At 40.0% G+C, this 20,021-nt stretch overlaps 2 protein-coding genes across 2 annotated transcripts in view; both read left to right on the forward strand.

Annotated features, from left to right (window-relative positions):
* The window catches only part of ctdp1 (CTD phosphatase subunit 1), a gene marked incomplete at its 3' end in the record, with an annotated part of 33,714 nt that extends 31,729 nt beyond the window's left edge, over positions 1-1,985 (forward strand). The window contains exon 12 of the mRNA XM_022760954.1: positions 1,845-1,985. Coding sequence (XP_022616675.1) covers positions 1,845-1,985 — 141 coding nt within the window. The remainder of the gene's footprint in view (positions 1-1,844) is intronic.
* A 3-nt stretch (positions 1,986-1,988) lies between these two features.
* LOC111233196 (RNA polymerase II subunit A C-terminal domain phosphatase-like) overlaps positions 1,989-20,021 on the forward strand; it is a 35,529-nt gene continuing 17,496 nt past the window's right edge. Inside the window, exon 1 of the mRNA XM_022760955.1 lies at positions 1,989-2,146. Coding sequence (XP_022616676.1) covers positions 2,088-2,146 — 59 coding nt within the window. The 5' untranslated portion in view covers positions 1,989-2,087. The remainder of the gene's footprint in view (positions 2,147-20,021) is intronic.

The raw sequence follows: 20,021 nt of genomic DNA on the forward strand, positions 1-20,021 counted from the left end.
GTGTTAAGACCAGCCTATACCCCTCTGCCCTTTGTCCATGTCCCATTGTCCTACAAGCTCCACTGTTCAGACAGACAAACAGAGATCCTATTAAATCCTTAGCAGCTGCCACAACAAGACAAGGCCCAGTAAATTTTCACTGTTATTGCTCCTGGGAGAAAGTGACGGGGAAAATGCCGTGAGAAGAGAAACATTTTAGCAGAAAAAAAATTAATTTGTGTTGAGATGAACTGTCAAATTGCGTGTTGCAGGCAGATAGAGAACAAACAAAACCCTGGTTACTGTCTTATTTGTATCTCACACTGTAATTTGTCGGTGCCTCGCAGGGTCATTCTCATTCAAAACTGATTCAGCAAATGGAAATGGAGGGCGACCGACATTGACCTAACATTCTCAGAGCTTTTCCTGTTTTTTTGTTTTTTTGTTTTTTTTCTTCTTCTACTACAGATCAGCCTTACCTCAGGCGCTCTTACCTTCTACCTTTACCAATGCTCTCTGTGGCTGTCCAGAAATCCACCAACTGGTCTTTAATGAGCCTGGCTTGATGCCAGTAATGATCCTGGCTCTAGCCCCAAGAGAACGTCCCTCTGCATTAATCCCAGTTTTCCCCCAGCTCCATGTTACTAATGAGTCAATAATCGAGAGGCTGCATATTTGCTGTGGCAATATTCTCCTCACATGGTCGTCAATTGGCTAACCTGTTCTAAATGGTCAGTAACCTCGGGGCAGTACGAATGATGAGTTGTTGGAGCTGACAGTTCGGCTAGCAGGATATCCCGCTGGACAGATTCTCTCTTGTTGTTCTGATGGTTTCCTCATGGCAGACATCTAGTTTGATGAGTTTATTACCCTTCCTCAAATATTACTCCATCTACTGTGGGTGACAAAACAAATTAACCCCTGCTCATTGTGTTTAATCGATACAGAAACCCTTCAATAAATACAACCTTTGTTACTCCTAACAAGAACCTGTTTTTCTGAGCCTATGGTTTGTGCGCTTTTCCTGCATTGTATCCCTTGTTACCTTCGGACAAAGCGAGGCAGATTGTTTCCTCCTGTTTCCAGTCTCTATGCTGAGCTAAGCTAATTGTCTGCTGGCTGTAGCTTCATACTTTCCGTTATAAAAGTGGTATCAGTCTTGAATAAGCATATTTCCCATAATGTTCAACTGTTCCTTCAAAGATTCCTTACTAATCAATTTCATGTTATTTGTCAGGCCATTGATGATATATGATTTGCTCTTTAATGCAACATTATCACAGTTTAATTCTCTTCTATCAGTCAGGCCCCAAATTTAATCACCTTCCAAGCTTACAGTACTATATGTAGCGCAATTATTTATTGAGAGTAAAGTACTTTCTTGTTGTAATTAGATGCATAATTGCATCAAGGGAACTGGCTACTGCCTCTGGTTCCTGTTGATGATATTTTGCGCAGTTTGAGTTATACCTCTAATAAAACATTTAATTATTTCTATTTAGTGATTACCTATGAATTAAAGTTGTCATGTAATTTGCAAAAATTAATTGAATGTGTTTTGGTTGCGGTTTGGTGGACGTCTCATACAAAATAATGAAATAATAGGTAGTCAGTGGAAGTAGGGAATATATGCATATGCAAAATGCAAGGATATTTTTGTCAGTTATCGTACGTATGTGTGCATGCTGCAAAATGTTAATATGTAAACTGAAAACAAGTCTGAAAATAGAGAGTGTGAACTGATGGGTTTTTACTTATGGAATATGCTTTGCAAGATACGTAGGTCCTGTGATCTGATCCTGACAAAAACCAAAACCATGCCTCACAAAAGCTCTTTAAAAAAAAAAAAAAAAAAAAACACACAGGTGGACGACATCTTGGGTGAAGAGAGCGACAACGAGAGTGAAGGGCGAGGAAAGGAGAAGCCAGGCAATGAGGAGGCGGAAGATGAAGAGGAGGAGCGGCGGCGGCGGCGGCGGCAGCAGCAGCAGCAGCAGCAGCGGCAGCAGCAGCATCAGCACCAGCAGCATCAGCAGCGGCGGCATCAGCAGCAGCCAGGAGCTGGACAGATAGCAGCCGCAGGAGGACGCGGTCCTCAGGCGCTGAGCATGGAAGAGAGGCTTCACACACCAGCCAGCGAGGCCAGTCTGCCAAGTTGTGTGCTAAGGTGAGACACAGAGCTTCATGAGTAAATCCACCATTTTATTTTCTATATTCATTCCCTTTTCTTTTTTTTTTTGTGTTACCAATTTACTGCCCCTTTTTAAGTCTTGACTTAGCTACTGCTACTGTTTCTACGGCCCCTCTTGAGTAATATGTGCTCCATGGATACAATATAACTTCCTATGACATGTTTCCGTCATCAGTGTCTCAGTGTCATCAGTGTTAGCACTCTCCTCTTTCACTGTTGATCCTCTGCTCCTTGCACAAACTCCTCCAGGGTGAGAGGGGGTGTTTAAGTTAAATTACAGCGGGCAAGGATTGAGATCCATTGAGAATCTTTGCAAATGCGCTGCATATTTTCAGGTCTTTAGTCTCCAGTGAGCACAATCACAACGCGCCACTTCATCAGAGGGGCTATGGCTGAAGCCAGACGGCCTGGTCCGTTGCCATGGAGACAAATTCCAAACAGGCAGCAGGCAGTCAAAGAGTTCTGAACATATGAGAGTCTCTTGAGTCGAGCTGGTAGACTGCCAGATTCAGTCTCTGCTGACAGATCATTTTGTTATCTTTAACTATAGCAAAAACATATTGATTACCTGAAATAACAAATTTTCCATAAACACCATTTGGAATCTATTTCAGAATTTATTAAAAGTATTTCTGGATGTCTAAACAAAAACATGGAAATAGATCCCAGATCGCCCAGAATCCCAAAATACAATAAAATATAACATTACAGCCGCCTCTAGCTACATTTACTGTCAAATGGACAGTACAGACATCCCATAATCCTCTCACATGTTACTACTTGGGTGCACCATTGCAACTTTGCATAATAAAGTTAAAAAAAAAAACTGCCCGTTGGGATTTGGATATTGCCCTTGACCATATTGTGATTTCGATAATAATTTCAATTAATTGTTGAGCCCTAATTTCACATTAGTTTCTGTTGTGCAAAAAGACAAAAATACAAGTCAAACTTTTCCCAAACTGCCAAAAGTCTTACACACAAAAGACACAAGTCTCCCTTGTTATACTGAAAGTACCTCAAGAGAAATTTAAGCTTGTTCATGCGTTGAATTTGATTGACAGGTTGCTTGTCGAGCATCACCTGTTCTTTTCTCTTCTTCCCTGTCAAAGCTATATCCGCCTTTTACTAATAAGCAAGTCAGTTCGCCCTCTGAATGAATCTTAACCTGAATATTGATAGACTAATACACTTAAGCTGTGTCCAAAATCAAAATTTCCTCCTTTACTTTGCCTCATGTAATATGTTTATAGTAAATTTAGAAGAGTAAACACCTGACCTGTGTTTAATAAGTGAAAAAGATCTGTTCAACTTTGTTTCACAAGTTTCCATCCCCCTCCCAGTGCAGTGGTCAAACCCTAATGTTAGACCACTGCACCTCTTTTTCCAGACTTGGGTTTCCTGTCTGTTCAGCCTCACTGCTCTGCTCGTCTGAGCTTTGAAAAGGAGGTACCTTGTTTGGAGTGTTTCTTTTTGTTTGGTTTTTTTCTACACCTGCATTTACTCTCAAAAACACCTTTCTTTTGGCTGTGGCTCAGTATCCATGGCTGCCCATGCCTCAGCAAACAGAAGCATGATGAGTTCGTCCTCCCTCTCCTCTTTTGGACACGTCAGTCCATCTGTCACCTGGCCTGACACCTTTGGTTGCTGCTAATGAGTCAAACCTGAAATACACCATCCGCAGCGTTGTTTACTTGCTGCTGAAAACGTGGATGTCCGACTCCGGTCGGTGCAGCGGTGCAGGGGAGCGGCACACGATTAGACAGCTTGACACATAAGTGGAACAGAGTAAGTTGAATTCTGAAAGCAGTGTGCAGCGCTATCAGTTGGTCTTTAGGTCCTTCCATAGAGTATATATAATGATTGTCTTCTGTGACCGCTGTCCCTCTACCTCTGTCTCCCCTTTAGTTTTATATTTAATTTTTAATAACAGTAGTTCTCTGACAACTCCTTCTGGTTGTAAAGAATGTTTAAATCACAGTGGCTATGTTGTACTGTGGGAGGATGATGGCTACAGGCTAGTTAGTTTGATATGTTGTTAGCTTGTTTGTTGTTAAGATTTAACAGCGCTTGAAACCTATTTTGTAAAATTACACAATCATTTTTTGAAACAAGTGGTTACCTATCAATTTCTCACCTTCAAATGTCTAAAATGAAACACAAAGTTTTTAGTATTATTCCTTCAAGGAGAAGAGAGCATAAAAAACAGCTTTTCATGCTCACAAGAGAGAAAGAGTCTAAACATGATCTGAAACACTGGATCATACATTTAATTCTTTCAAACCCCACACTCCCAGTTTGTTATGCAGTTGTCCTGTTAAAGGTCCAATATTTTACACTTTTCATGTGTTTTGTTAGAAGTGTTGATCCATATGGATGGAGGATGCTCTGAGCCTCTCTTCTGATTGACTGACTGTTGATCGAATAAAAATTTAGCAGATTTCAGGTGAACACTCCAACCAAATCCTGCGAGGTTGGATGGTGGATCCAGGTGGGCGGGGCTTGGGGCATGGCTGAGATTGGTGACTGCTTTCTTGTGACATCACAAAGTTACAGAAGTCCAGACGGCTCATTTTAAGGCTCAGTTTCTGAATATGGGCTGTATTAATTTCTCTGTGGACTGAGCGCTTTGATACTTTCACAGTATAAATATAGAACCTAGATCTGCTTTATAATCAAAGGAGACATGGAAATCTACCTTTATACAATATGGGTACTTTAATATTTTTTTCCCAAACCCAAGGTATGATAACCCTGATGCCAAACTTTATTTCACAAACTCAGCAGCATAGCTCAAGTCACTTTTGCGTATTCAGGAGATTTCCGTACACATTTATCATCAATAAGACATTGTCAAACAAAACACTTTCATATAAAAACACATATTAAATGTCAAATATGAGAAGCATAATACTGTATAGTGAGAGCCTAACAGTGGGGATTATAATATACTGTATGTACTGTAACAAAGGTTATAAGGCCTGTTTGACATCCACCTCTAACTGTCTGCCAGACTGCACTAATTTAATTCTCCTGTCTGACAGAGGAAATAATTTGACTTTATTGTGGCCCAGTAGGCCATTAGAGACCATTTAAGATTTAGAGAAGAAGTCACATCGCTGCTTCCAGATTTAGATGTGACTCTGTGGGACCTCCACTCCTTCAGGAGCTGGCTTAATAGGTGCCACTCTGTTAGACTCTTTCCCTGGCTTCAGCCCTTTCTTATATTTGGCACAAAGTAAGACATACATCTGTTGCTAAGATACTGTAGTGATGTGAATCCGGTCATTCGGTATCTGCTCCTGCCTTTCTTTCTTGCTTTCCGTCTAAAGTAAAAACAACATTGCTCTTATTTCTTCATTCTATACCCATCCATTGAAATCCATTCAAAGCAAGCACTTTAAAATGCAGCCATATCCACACTCGCATGAATTTACTGGTTTATCTTGTATAAGTTTAGGATAAATGTAGGCAGCTAACTGCAGGCAAATAATGTCTTGTTTATTTTTTTGTTATATCATTTTTTCCCAGCTGAGATCCTTATGACTAAGAATTTACACCCACAGTGCCAGGTTAAAGCAAGTAACAATGGTTTATGAAGAAATGAAGCAGAACTGTGTGTCCCAAGGACCAATGTTTCCACTGTTTGCAAATCAAAATAATTAGCAAACGTCAGTCAAAGATGAGTTATTTTCCCTCACATTGTGAAAAGGATAAGCCATATTCACAGACAGTTCTTAGCTCCTTTATCATCATTGCACGGTCCTTTTGTAAGTCCCACAAATCTTTTCACTTGGATAATTACATTCTTAAAATCCAATAATGCATGATTGGCTTGCAAGAATCTGCACTGGACTGATTCCACTTCTTAAGCACTTTTTTTTTGTTTGTTTGCCAGTTTAAAGTACTTTAATTTGGTGAATCAGTTTTTCAGCTTGAAGCATTTGGCACACGTAGTAATCGACCTCCAGAAGCACAATAGGTCTTTAATTAATAGTCACACAGTAGATCAACGTTTACAGTTTCAGCAGAATTTCTTTCATCATTCTTTTAATGTCAAACTGAAGTTTTACTTAAGTGGACAGTGCCTCCAACATTTGTGTTTTCCAGGGGTCGTGATTTTTTTGGCGTGGACTGAATACTCTAATTTGATTGGTGCAATATCTGTGCACAAAAAAATGTTTGCAATATCAACTCATGTTCAAGTTTTTTTTGGCGTCGTTTGGTTCCAGCTGTGATCTGAGCGCTGCTTACGTTACTGTGTGACTGTGTACGTTATCCCTTGTTGTGAATTGAATCACAAGAGTAACGTACAAAGTGCTGGTGTTACAGGACGATCAGTCGCTGTGAGTCACTTACCTTCATTACAGCTGGACCAATGGAAGAAAGACAGCTAGTGCTAGTTAGACCCTCCTCTTCTGTGTAATGCAATAGCTGTTGAAATTACATGAATGAAAAGAGGGTCTAGTGGGAATCAGCGCTAACGTTAGCAAGCTAGGCCAACTAGCTAACTAACTAATTGAACACAAACTAAACTGGATTCTCCCAAATGACAAATCTCACACATGGGTTAAACCATTAAGTGGTTGATAGCTAATGCTACAGTATCTGGACAGTTTCTTGTATCAGCAGCCATAGGATTTACCGTACTACCAATCTCTTAATCATCTTCACTCATGTGTTAAGTTGTGGATATTGAAGATTTAATAAATATTTTCACTCTGTAATCAGAATTCTTTCAATTACCCCTTTTTATTTCTCCCTGACTCTATGTTGAAGCCCTTCTCCTTATCATCTTTGATATGAAGGACTTTCTCACTGTTCTGGATGCCTTTTGAGAAGATACATGAAGATGCTCTGTTGTACCCCACAAAGCTCCCCTTGCATGACTGCCATATAAAAACAGTTCGTACATGTGGGAATTAGTATGATACAGGGCAGAGTCATGGCCTATGCGTTTCCAGCATAAGCCCATCCATAGCCGTCTCCTCTAATTAACTGCAGAGTAACAGAGTTTACTGACCTTGTTCAATCAAATCAGCCTTGAACTGGCTTAACCCCCAGCCATCTGAACTTGGTGCCTATGTGTGCTTCTTGATATTGAATTTATTTAATGCAATTCGGACACGTCTTAAAGACTCAAGAAAAAGAAAAATTCCAGTAAGCTGTTATTTCACACCACTTTATGGATGTGTTAGTGGTGAAAGATTTAGGATGAGCAGTGGAATGCCAACAGATTTATGATTTAACAAGAAGGTTACAGGGTGGATATAAAAGGTGGATGAACTTTCATCGCCCTCCAGGTGATAAAAACTCAAGGCAGTGAAGTCACAGCTCATGGCCGCTGCTGTAGTGCACCTGTCAGGCTGTAGCGGTTTGAATTTTGATAAAAATATACTTTTTTTTTTTGTCCCTGTGTCTTGGGCTGTAAAATTTCAGCCTTCACATATAAGGTTTCTTCAATTAATTATTTTTAAAGTAATATGAACATAATGAATAATTAATATTCCTCTGGGGTAGGAACTGCAGATGTGATACATCTAACAAGACAATCCCCCTCACCTTGAGATTTTTTTTTCCCTCCTTGTTTCTTGTTTCTCATTGCCTCCAATTTGAGGATCAGTGTCTCACTAAGGTGGACAAGAGGAAAGACCAGACTCTAGTTTCAGTTCTTTGCTAATGTTTGTTATGGATACCCGCTCACTGGCTCTGTGTGCTCAGATTCCATTATTATCCATTATACCAATGAAACTGATATCATTTTCATATTATGTGCACTTGGTTATGGTAGCCAACAGACCATTCATCTGGAAAAAAGAAAAATTAATTTTTCTTTACGAAGAAGCAGCACAACGGGCAAAGACATAAACATTAGCATTAGCTTACTGTGCATGTCATTTACAAACTCTGTCCGTGGTTGCTAGATAGCAGTCAAGTATTAACCAACGGTTAATGTTGGGGGTAGTAAATAATATTTTCCTCATTTATACTTTTAAGAACACGTCACATCTGGATCAGTCTGATTTGGACACTGAGGACATTCAGGGCTGAGTATAGCTTGTCCTGTCAGTCTAAGAAACTAGCATTAGCTAATGTTAGCTCAGCAGCCAAAGATGAGACAGAGGGCTACCAATAAGATAAATTACATGATTTGATTTGAATAATTAAAGGTATGACATAAAGTAGGTAATATCTCTAATTTAGATCCATAATCAATGGATCTAGTTTTCTAGATAAAGATGAATTTTCAAGTTGAAGTTGAGGTACAGATTCAAATATTTGTCAGTGGTGTGGTGAAGCCTTGTTAAAGCAAAGGCATTTGTTTACTGATCATCATCATGTTTTATATCAAACCAGTGATATGCCTCATATACAATATGTTGAATATCAAGTCTTATATAATTTTAATATGATTATGTTTGTTTAAAGTAATACTGTGAGATATTTAGTGTCTTTGGATAAATTGTATTAAAAGTAGTTTATGAGGGATTGAATAGCAGTCCCACTCTTTAATGAAGAAGTTGTGAGACTGCATGCTGCAGACTGATTATGGAGCTGTGGCCAAACAACAGACAGAGGCTTCAAGGCGAGGATTAGTGAGTGGATCTTTTGGTGCCAAGTGATGCATGGCTCTGGGATTTACTCTAAACTACTGCCACACTTTTACCACCAAGATCACCACGACTGAATTTCGTCTGCAGCTGTTCATTTGCACGGTGTGTTGTGTGAGTGAGTATTCCCTTTTTATTTTCTCACTGATGAAGTTTCTGCTTAAACACACGAGAGATGCAAATTCTTTAGAAATCATTGGAAACAATTAGTGTTTTAAGATTTAAAATTAAAGTAACTTATTAGCTAGGTAACCAACTGTCAGGTGTGTGTTGGCTGTCAGATGCTGAAGTTTTAACTACACCATGACGTATCCGGGAGGTTTCTTTTTTCGCAAATTTGGAAAGCTTTCGTTAATTACTGTCTTTCCGTCTCTCCCCATTAACTTTTTCCAACCAATACGTTCTCTTTTTGATCGATGATTTTATTACATTAGTTGTTTTTTTTTTTACTTTTACCGCAATTAGACCCATCTACCCCTCAAACACACACGCTGTTATCACTTCTCCTCACTTTTAATTTCCTGTCCAGTCATTCAGATGCTCCATCACTCCTTTTTCCTGCGCTGTGTGTTTATTTCAGGGTGAAAATGAAAGTGTGAAACCTGTCAGCTTGAGTGAGCGTGTTATTACAACATTGCCAGAACAGAGGTGATGGAGAAGGTAAATGGTTTGTGAAGTTTTCCATTCAGGTCGCCAGACAGCAAAGTGTGAAATTCAAGATGTGTTTCATCTTCCTCTGACCTGCCTCGCGAGACGTCTGTTGAACCCGAGGTTGCTGCGGTTGGCTCGACTGGATCATGTCTGTGTTGTGAATGTGTGTGTGTAAATGACTCTCCAAGCTTCTCTGTGCTATGTTTACCATCAGTGTGCTCTTTGATGCAACACAGAGCCTTGAAAAGAAGATGGGGAAACAAGTGAATAATCCTGCCGCTGTATAATAGGCACCGACAATGGCATTGAGACCTTCTGAAGCATGTTTTACTGTACATGTCAGACTCTCGTGTTTTTACTGTAGCTTCTATATAGCACCGACAATAGAGCTAATGGGACTTGAGGTTTCAATCCCTGTGGTAATTTGACACTCTTGATGTTGGCGGTGGGATCGGAGAGGTGGAAGTTATTGTCTTTCCTTTTAATCCAAAGCCAATTGCTGCTTTTTTTTTTCTTGATTGCTTGTTGAAGAGAGTGACCCCTCGCCTCTATCTTCTTCAGTAGACTCATCGGAGATGTAACAACAAATCCCCTTCTACAGGGAAAATCCAAGTCTTCCAGCTGTTCTGGGCAGCTTCAGTTGTCAGCACTTGGTCTTTTTCCTCCTCATAAGCTTCTTCAATCCTCCGACTTTACTGCCAATTCCACAATGAATGCCAGCTTGGCTGTTGCGGACCACAGGACCGTGTCTGGCTGGAGTGTTGTAGCCACATTGTCTGGAGGAAACATAAGCCACATTCATTTTCCATTCCCGGTGCGACCTGCAGAACACCCGCATTCTCCGATGTTGAATGGTGCCGGTACAAAAAGTGATGACGTGGCGTGGACATTTCCTGCCAGTGTTTGGAGGAGAGCATTTTTTGTCATTTGTCTTTACTCCAAGATTGATGCCACCTATCTGAGAACTTGGTTATACCGCCAAGTATAATGCCCCTGGGTGAGGCTCATAGTGCATCCTGTTAAAATGTGTCTCAGTGAGGCAGGTACTTGACAAAAGAATTAAACAGCTCCCCACCACCACCACCACTGCTTCAGGTAATTTTGCCAAGATCCCTTCATCTCCCAGATGTCACGCCAGCTGAGTTTCCTCTTTTCCAGGCTCTCCCAGTCTGTCCATTGTCCCTTCCGTCCTTGATGAATTATAAGACCATGAGATGATGCACCAACAGCATTTATGAATGAGAAAATCAAACGTTTTCAACAGGTGACATCTTTGCATGAAATGGCCTGTAATTATAAGCACTTGTAGATCAGTATTTCCTGTATTTTCCCCCCTTCACACATGGTCAAACATATATTTCCATGACATGGAAGATGAAAGGCTTTCATGTACTTGATCAAAGAACAACTGTATATGTGTGTAGATGAAACTTCTCTCATCTGGGGAGAGTGATAAATAAATTTAGATTACAGCCTGGCCATGTGTACGTTTATACTAGCACATGTTCTCATTAGAGACACATCACTGAAACACACTCACTGAAATGGAAACCTTCTGAGATCTGACTGATGGAGAAACAACCATTTCTTTTTTATCAGGGATTTACAAAACCAGTTCTAAAGCCCTGGTATAATACAAGACTCTTGATGATGTACAGACAGGGCAATACACGTAAAAGGTTTCAATCAGTTCAACTGAATTACGTGTTACTTCAGATGTCGGCTTTATTTCTTTTGTTTCTTTTTTTTCTTTTTCTTTAAATTGACATTCAGCCTGAATCAACCATACATTTCAGACAGCCTTTCCATCTGCAGACAGCCTTTCCATCTATGGTGTCGAATTCAAAATGTTAACACACATTCTTTCTCGAAGTTTATTTTTAGGGCACCAGGGATTTTATACACTGTACATTTTGAATTATAACAGATCATTATAGTTTGAATGATTTATTTCTATCTTCGTTCGACCATAGTCCGAATTTTGACTCACAAATTCGGGTCCGAAAAGGAGACCAGTACCCGGTAGTTGGTAAAGGTTTCTGAAACTTTAACTCTGGTGGGAAACATTTAAAACTGCACACGAGAGAGGACAGTGCTCCTGTACAGACACAAGTCCCTCAGCTGAGCCTGAGCACTGGTCTTTAAAAGATTCCTGAAGAGAGGCCAGTGATTAAATCGTGCCCTCTCATTAATCAAAGGCTGGATGTGCATCGGCTCAGCAGAGCATGAAGTCATGTCTTCTTCTCTTTTTTTTTGACTGCACCCGCTGTGTGATGTCAAAGAAGTGCTACAGTCTGAGAGCTGATTAAACGTGAATGAAACACAGAGCAGCAAAACGCCGCGGACCTACCAACAAGCTCTTTTTCTTTTTTTTCCCTTTCACACTGTTTCTTCCCCGCCTCCTCATCCTCTCTCTGTTAGTCACTCATCGTACATTTGTCTTGATGCAAGCTGAACTCGTATAAACCTTTTGAATTGATTTTTGACTCCAGTGAATAATAAAAAGCTGACGACGCTCTACTTTTCTTACATTTTAAAGATTAATGGACCTAATTGCCACTTGAGATCCTCTTGCTTTTCTCAATTCTCTTCATGTGAAGTTTTAGGTTTTTAGGGTAAGTAGGGCTTGGAGGGCAGTTGTTCCCCTGTGATAACCAGATGCTGAGAAGAGCATATTATTATGGATTATTTTATCTTCAGATTATTAACAGTGTAGTCACAGACCTGAGGGCTGTTGGACAAGATTTTGAAGACTACTGATAATGAAGCAAGCCTCCCCTTCCCTTTTACAACCAAAATTACACCGTGTCATTTGCTGCCTATGTCGCCTTCCTTCTTTATCTTTTGCTGCTGCAATAACCCAGATTCCCCTGAGGGATTAATAAAATTCATATGGACCAAAATGTTCCCCCAAATTCTACTAGAGTGAAGAGGCCCAATCATGAATAAAGTTTTTGTTTCTGCTGAACGAATCCCCATGTTTGCTTTGGTTTGGTTTATAAGCTGTAAGCTGGAATGCAATGAGGAAGTTCTCTCAAGCTTTTCACTACAGATGTCCTAGTTTGCTCGCAGCATTAGAGGAAATGATCAATGTATGATTTTTCTGACCAATATTGACACTGCAATTCATTTGTCCCCCGGCTTGTGTTGGTCTATTGAGTATTAAAAAAGGTCTGACATGTGTAATTGGTCGTACGAAGCCTTGTTTTCATTCACTCCTGTAACCGTTTCAAATTAAAAGTCCTCTAGCGTTTCACTGGACATTAACCTTGTAATTTCTTAATAAGGCTTTTATTGCTGTGGTGATGTGCTGCAGTAAGCGTTTTGTCTCATTTCTGGTTTCTGGTGTTTCTTTTGTTTCTAAGCTTTTCAGATCTGCTAGCTTCTTTAGCTTAGTAGTCACCGATGACCTCTCTCTCGCTCCCTCCCACGCTCCTGCTCTCTCTGCTCAGTGTGTCTTATGTTTAATTGTTCCTCTGCCTCCTTTAGCGATAATGACACATGTAATAAATGTAGTTTACTTGCTGCGATGGAGGCCCATAACAAGAGGCGTACAGCCCTGAAGCCATGGTTCACGCCCATACACGGCACAGCCATATACTTTGTTTATACCTCGTCTTAAAAAAGAATCATGACGTTCAAAGGTTGACAACGGCTACACTCAGGGCAAAAACGGAAAGCTGCCTGTAAGTCACATCTGACAGCGTTTTGATCTTTGACTGACAGCTCCTGGTACGACTGCTGACAGCTCAACGCTGTAGTCGCTTAAGATAACGTTAGCTTCAAAGAGCTTTTCAACTCTGACCAGAGTTTATGGTGATAAGCATTAAACAGTTTTATAAATTTTTTCCAGGTAAAAGTTCCCAGGTAGAATAGATATATTGTTTATCTAGACGAAAACTTGCACTGTTGATTATTTAAACATCAGAAATCTTTGGCAGGATGACGAGGAGTGATGGACTTCTATTTTGTATCGTTAACTAGGTTTGCTTGCACCAGTTTTCATTGTAGCCTCAACATCAGCGACTTACTTTACACTCTTACAGCTTGAAAAAGGCATTATAGTGTATAATGTGTTAATTTGAGCTGTAATTGAAAGTGGCACATCCAGCCCTAGTAAGAAATGCACATTCACTGATAACTCAGTCGCAATGACGAGCTTAAACACTAATTTGACACAGTGACAACTGCCCTGCTTGCATATCAGATAGATAGACAGATAGATACCTAATCAGCATTACTATTTAACTCTCATGAATCTGGTTCAGAGGAAGGTTTCCCCATCATAAAATAACAAAGCCAAGGGAAGGAAAGTTTTTCTGCTTCAGTTCTGCGGGACCTCACACTCTGTACCAGCCGCTCTTGTGAATGTCTTTGTTGGTGCTTCATCAGCTTGTTTCACTCATCGAGGCTGTTCTTAAGTAACATGCTGTTTGCGAGTAACAGGCGCCATGGGAAATGTTTCACGTAATGGCGCATGTCCACTTTCTCTCAGTGGATGTTCCTGGTGGCCCAGCAATGACCTCAGGGACATTGTGGAAATGGGTTCAACCAAATGGGGCCATGTTTGTTAAACTAAAAGGAACACAGCACAGTATGGGAGGAATTCTGCCTCGGGCATCTTGAGATTTTGAGCGGTGATGCTGTTTGTGCTGATTTAGCAGTATTTCTTCTACAGGAGGTTCAGTTGAATTATCAAAGCTTTCCACATATGGGCTTACTTTATGCATTCATAAGTAGTTATGTGATTTCTCATGGCCTCTCACGCTCTCTAGGGCACTGTACTATTTCTTTACTCTACCTACAGTAGTCACACTAACCTGCTTGAAAATGTCAGCAATTTTCTGCTCCTCTCTCATTGTTTAAAGATTAGATTTAGGTGTCATCAGATATCACCCTGAGCTGGTGAACAGGATGAATGCACTGCTGTCTAAAATAAATATCGTGTCTAGACACCTCGTGTAAAGCTTAGGTTTGCTTTTTCAAAGAGCTTGAACTTTGGTTTTCATGCAAGGCAGAACAAGAGAAAAGATTTGTGCCATTAAAATCACAACGGCATTCATTTTAGCTCTGTCTGAGCGGGCGTTCAGACTGAAAATAGCAGCCATTTAAATAAAAAATGCTCTGTGTTCCTACAGTCACTGGTGAAAAGATGAGATAGAGTTCAGGGAGGCCAGTTTGACTAATAACATCTGAGAGATGAAAGTGCTTATCAGACACCAAAACACCACACAGCATTTTGTAATACTACTACACAGAATTGTACAACCCTGGAAAGTTATTATACTGACAGTCACTTTCTCCTTCGTCTCAATAGTCGCAGCATTAAAATGACCAAGTTCTCATTACAAAGTATTCTCCCAGGGACGAGCTGCACCTGTGCTGACCAACGCTGCTGTTGCATGACCTCAGGTTCAACATCGCTGCAAAACCAACTGTGTATTTTTTTGTTTTGTTTCTTGTTTTTGTTTAAGTTGCTTAGAAAAAAACTAAAAAGGCCTTAGCCAGAAATTAACATTGAAAAAAGTAGTAAATTTAATTATCAAAGCACATGAATATATCTTTTATTATTATTATTATTATTATTATTATTATTATATATTTTCTTGTTTGAGTGGTTGTTTGATAGAGATGATGCATGTTAATGAACATCAGTATAAAATACACAACATAAACATGCTGGATTGTAGCTAAATAGCTAATTTACATGCGTAGTCATGAGACGTGTAACAAAACAAAAAAACATCACAAGTAACAATAACAACAGATCTGGTTTGACTTGAGATATGTCTTGAAGTTGGGGAATGTAGGACACTCCCTTATTCATGTATAAGTAGAAGTGAGACTGGTGCGTCAGTGGATTGTGCTAAACAGTAGCTCAGAAGCTCATAGATTTATAGTGGCTCTGTGTATGGTTCAGCAAGTAATTGATTGAACTGAAATTAATCACTTTTTAATCGGTTAATCCAACAATTATCTTCATTTTATTTTCTCGGTCCAGGTCACTTTAATTGATTAATTACATAAGTAGATATTATTGTTATATGCAGCTTGGAAGTACTGCCAAGAATGTGATATAAATGTCAATAAATTCCTGTACTTTATAAGTAATTGTAGGCATTATGTCCCTGCTGGCTTCCCGTCATTAAATTGCATCCTGTGCAGCATTAAAAAGGTCTTTTAAAAGTCTTAAATTTAATTTGGAGAACACTGCAGAAACCCTGGAGAGCACTAGTGTAGTGTTACTGATGGTCGTCTCTTTAAAGCATGGCGTAAATCTGTGGTCAGGCTTAATACTCCCAACGCTCTCTAAGTTGGATAAGAAGAAGAGTCCATATCTCTTCGGAGCGGGTCCACCGTGATGTGCCAGGGCATGGGAGAATGTATTACAATATGTGTAACTCAGCACACTGTGATGAATGAGGCCCGTGGCCTGAAAGCAATTTTTCTATACTGTATCTATAAACAGTAATAATCACTCTCTCCCACCAGTTCTGTTTCCCAGGATTCATTTGTCATCTATCTCATGCTGGCATCATGACTACATTTCATGGGAAGGGTGTATTTCCTGCAGCACGAGCAGCCTGTTGTTTCTTGGCACCCGAGATTCATTAGAGTAAAATTGCTTGTAACATTGGGCAGTCTGTCAGGAGCATAAAGAAAACCACAGCGATCCCTGCAGAACTAATTTCTTTCCCTTGTATTACATGTAAGCTACTGTTACTCAGAGAAAGAAGAGGCAGTGGCTGGATGAAGACTCTGTTCATCGCTTGTTTCTCTGGAGGACCTTTTTCTCTTTTTTTTCATGGGCAGGAGTTACGTAAAAACCCCAAACCTCTTCTTCTGCTTCTTCATCCACACTCTGACGAGCTCATTTAGAAATCCACCCTCCCATTCAGCTGCTCAGATGTCCCATGTTCCAAAGGAAAGCCTATTCATTCTGCACACATCACTCGTCACCCGCTTTCTTGTTCTTTCTAAAGTGCAGATTTTCTTCCGGTGGGAAAATGTTTCTCTTCTATATTCTCTGACAGCTCAGGATATTCAGACTGCACACCTCCAACCTGGTGAACCTTTTAGACCTGGGCTGACGAAACGACTCTGGCTGATTGCACCATTGTCTCATCTGGTCATTTCAGCACAGGACCCACAAAATTTCAATTTGCAGACTTTTAAGCCGTCGACTCCCAAGAACTCTTTGAAAAAGTTAAACTTTATTTCCAGAAATCATCCGAAGTGACGTCAGGAAGCTGGACACAGCATGCTCGTGTCTGCCAGCCCAGTCAGTCTGTGATGCTTTATGCAAAAGAACCACAGGGAGAAGAGAGGCAGAGGATCTAACAGTCTGACGGGACACTGCTCTTTCATGTGGTCTGTTTAGGAGACGGTTTGTATTTCACTCTTCCTGTGATGCACATGGATTCATGGACAAATAAGGCAAAATCTACAGGATCTACAGTAATGAAACACATAATTTTGGCCAATAAGAGGCTATTGTTACATCTGAGTCTTCCTTTATGCAGTCTTTAATGTCTTATTCACCAGCTGCTCTCCACAAAACTTGAGGTTACCTCTCCCATAACTCCTGTTCTCTGATAACATGAGCGTCCAGGACGACGAAATCCACAGAAGAACTGAAATCAAGCTGAAGAGTGAAAACTTCTTAACTGACTTGAGATTTTGGCTGCGAGACAGATTTATGGGAGATGGGAAATGTTGGGGTTGGGTGGTTGGTCGGTGCCTTGACAGACAAATTCCCAGGTTTCTGAAACTAACACTGAGGGAGCGTTCACCAAAACTAACTAAACTCCAATGCTGTAAAGCGGATACAAGACATCGGGGAAGGTTGGGAATTGAAATTGCTGCTAACCTTTGTTTCAATTGTTTCTCTGACAATTTAGGATCCAGACATTCAGGAGGTTTTTACCAGCAGCCAAATTATCCACAGAGGTGTCCTCCTCTCCATAACAAAGAAACCAGGGGATAAAAGCCAGAAGAAACGCAGACTAAAGTAGTTTCATTTTAAAGATCAATGATTCAACAATGCAATTGATAGTATACATATATAACATATATAACAACATATATAGTTGAAAACAACTAGAGTGTAAAAAGTGTATCTTAAAAATGTGGCTTATAACTGGATAAAGTCAATTTGAAGCTTCTGGCAGGCAACCACAACACTGACTCATTGACAGGCGACCAAATGAAACGTTATCATGATTAAAATTTAGTATTTTTCTAGGTTTGAGAATTGCTGGACACATTTGGGATAATGTAAGAACACAACTCAAAAAATATACTGTATATAACACAGGTCTCCCAATTTTTAGACATTTTAATGTGGAAATGTCACATATTATAACTTAAACATGTCTAAATGCTGTTCAGCCCAAAACTACACAATGGAAACCTACACCACTGTTTTGAAACCCACTCAGTATCTCAGTGCCATCTTTGCTGGGTTTCTAAATCTCCCTGGCTGTAAACCGTCTGTCAGTGATGGCTTGTTTGTTTGCAGTGCGCCCAAACCACCCACCAGAACTCAAATTTCCATAATTAAATAATAGACACTTTCACATCATCGAAGTTCTCCAGTGGCTTTTCTCAATAAACAGATTGTGCAGCTACAGTACATTACCATACTTGACGTTCATCACCTCATCAAATTGCAATGCGACTGCCCCCTCACAGCTTAGCCAATGTGACTACAGTCGATTTCGTTGTGGCCTGTACATAAGTGGTACTTAGAAAAATAAGATTAAATAAGCTTACCACATTCTGTGTAAGATTTATTATTTGACAATCTATTTATTTGTTAAAGGGCTGTTGATTGCTGGTAATACATTCATGGTGTTTACAGCCGCTCGGCCTTGCTTAGTAATGGCATGGTTACATAACATCATATCCAGTATTTAGATTTTTCACCCCACATCTGTAAGAACATATTTGTAATTGCATGCAGTGGGGGAAAGCACATTTCTGATTACCTAATCAAATCATATTGATTAATGGGAAAGTAAGCTTCAATGTGATGTCATAACCTCCTGCCGTCGTGTTGTGATGAAGTGCTGTAGAACCACAGGAAAACCTGATTATTGAAATCCCACTGTTTATCTTCCTCCTCTCCACGCACAGGCAGAACACGGTCGGGCTGCTCGGTCTCATCAAGCGTTTGCTGCCTTTTGTTCAGCGTGCGCTTTGACTGAGATGAAAAGGAAAAATAAAATTATAGCTCATCTTGGCATGCTGTGAATTAGACTCTCACTTTCTTCCTCTCACTTTTCTGTCTTGCCTCGCTCTTCTCTCTCCCACCCCTGTACCTTTTTTATTCTTCTTCTCCAGGCTATAGTTCTGTGTGTGGAGCTGGCTATCTAGTCTGGCACCATGCCTTCACACTGGGGATTAACAGAAAGCCTTGTATATGGACTACATGTCCCACTGCTTTTAATCATTCAGTGTGAAATCTCAATTCCTTCACAGAGCCCGTTATGTAATTATTGCTAGTATTAATTATTCCGCAGTCTTAAACTGCTTATTTGTGGGTATTATACTTTAAGAAGTGTAACAACAGTTATTAATCTACAATATAATGGTTGAAAATAATTTCAATCGGTTAAATGTACTAATTATTAGCCTTTTTGGACGGTGGTATGTTTTTCAAAGCAACTGGATATAATATACAACAATCTATATATTTAGTCATTTGTATTTTGTGACAAATGAGCAAAAGATCTGGTTTCAAAAGGCCAGTAAAACCTCCTTCCTCCAGCAGTGACGGCTCCATGTAAATTGTCAGTACATGCAGATAAACATTGAAATCTCCTGCCAGTTAACATGGCAGCTGAAAGCACATTGGCTGAGCTACACAGAAGATCTGCATCTTTCCCAGGCAGGCCTTCTGTGCCTGAATCTGTTTTGGATTTAAAACATCACTAATCATTAGTGAGTAAGTCAGCCCAAAGACACAACCAAAATGAACAATAATTAACAATTTTCTTTTTTATTTTTATTGTTATCATAAACTGTTTTTTGTAACATGTTTTGCCTCTCAGGCTAAAAACATGGCTGAATTATCTTTCTGGTGGAGTTTGTTGCAGCCTGACGACTGCAGGGACTTCTCAGTCCTTTGCATATTAAAAAACAAAAAGATAATCCTAAAAATATGCTAGAATCAATAGAAGTCTGATATAAAGGACAAACATTTAAGGCATCCAGTTTTCTTGCAAAAAAGCAAAGATAAAGGAGCTATTTGTAAGTTTTGCTATTGCTATATAGCGTTAGCATTAACCGCTGTTTACTCACCAGTCTAGACGAAACATTGTGAGTTCAACATCAAACTTCATTCCTTTACTCTCTGAGAGCTGTCTCCAGAGGTGGAAAGTAACACCAATGTTAACTCTTGTCTCTATCACATCTTTCCTCTTACCGGTTAGCACGCTAACCAGCTAGCCCCAGCCCATCTCATCACTTTCCAATAGCGACTCACTGTCGCCTTCAGTCTAGTCTGAAGACATAGCACCGCTCAGACGGCGTGTTATAACCTCTTGTCTTGTAAACACAACAACGATCAAAGCTCTAGTCAAGCA

The sequence above is a fragment of the Seriola dumerili genome, unplaced genomic scaffold (assembly GCF_002260705.1).
Source record: "Seriola dumerili isolate Sdu_G_001 unplaced genomic scaffold, Sdu_1.0 BDQW01000378.1, whole genome shotgun sequence".
Taxonomy (NCBI): Eukaryota; Metazoa; Chordata; class Actinopteri; order Carangiformes; family Carangidae; genus Seriola; species Seriola dumerili.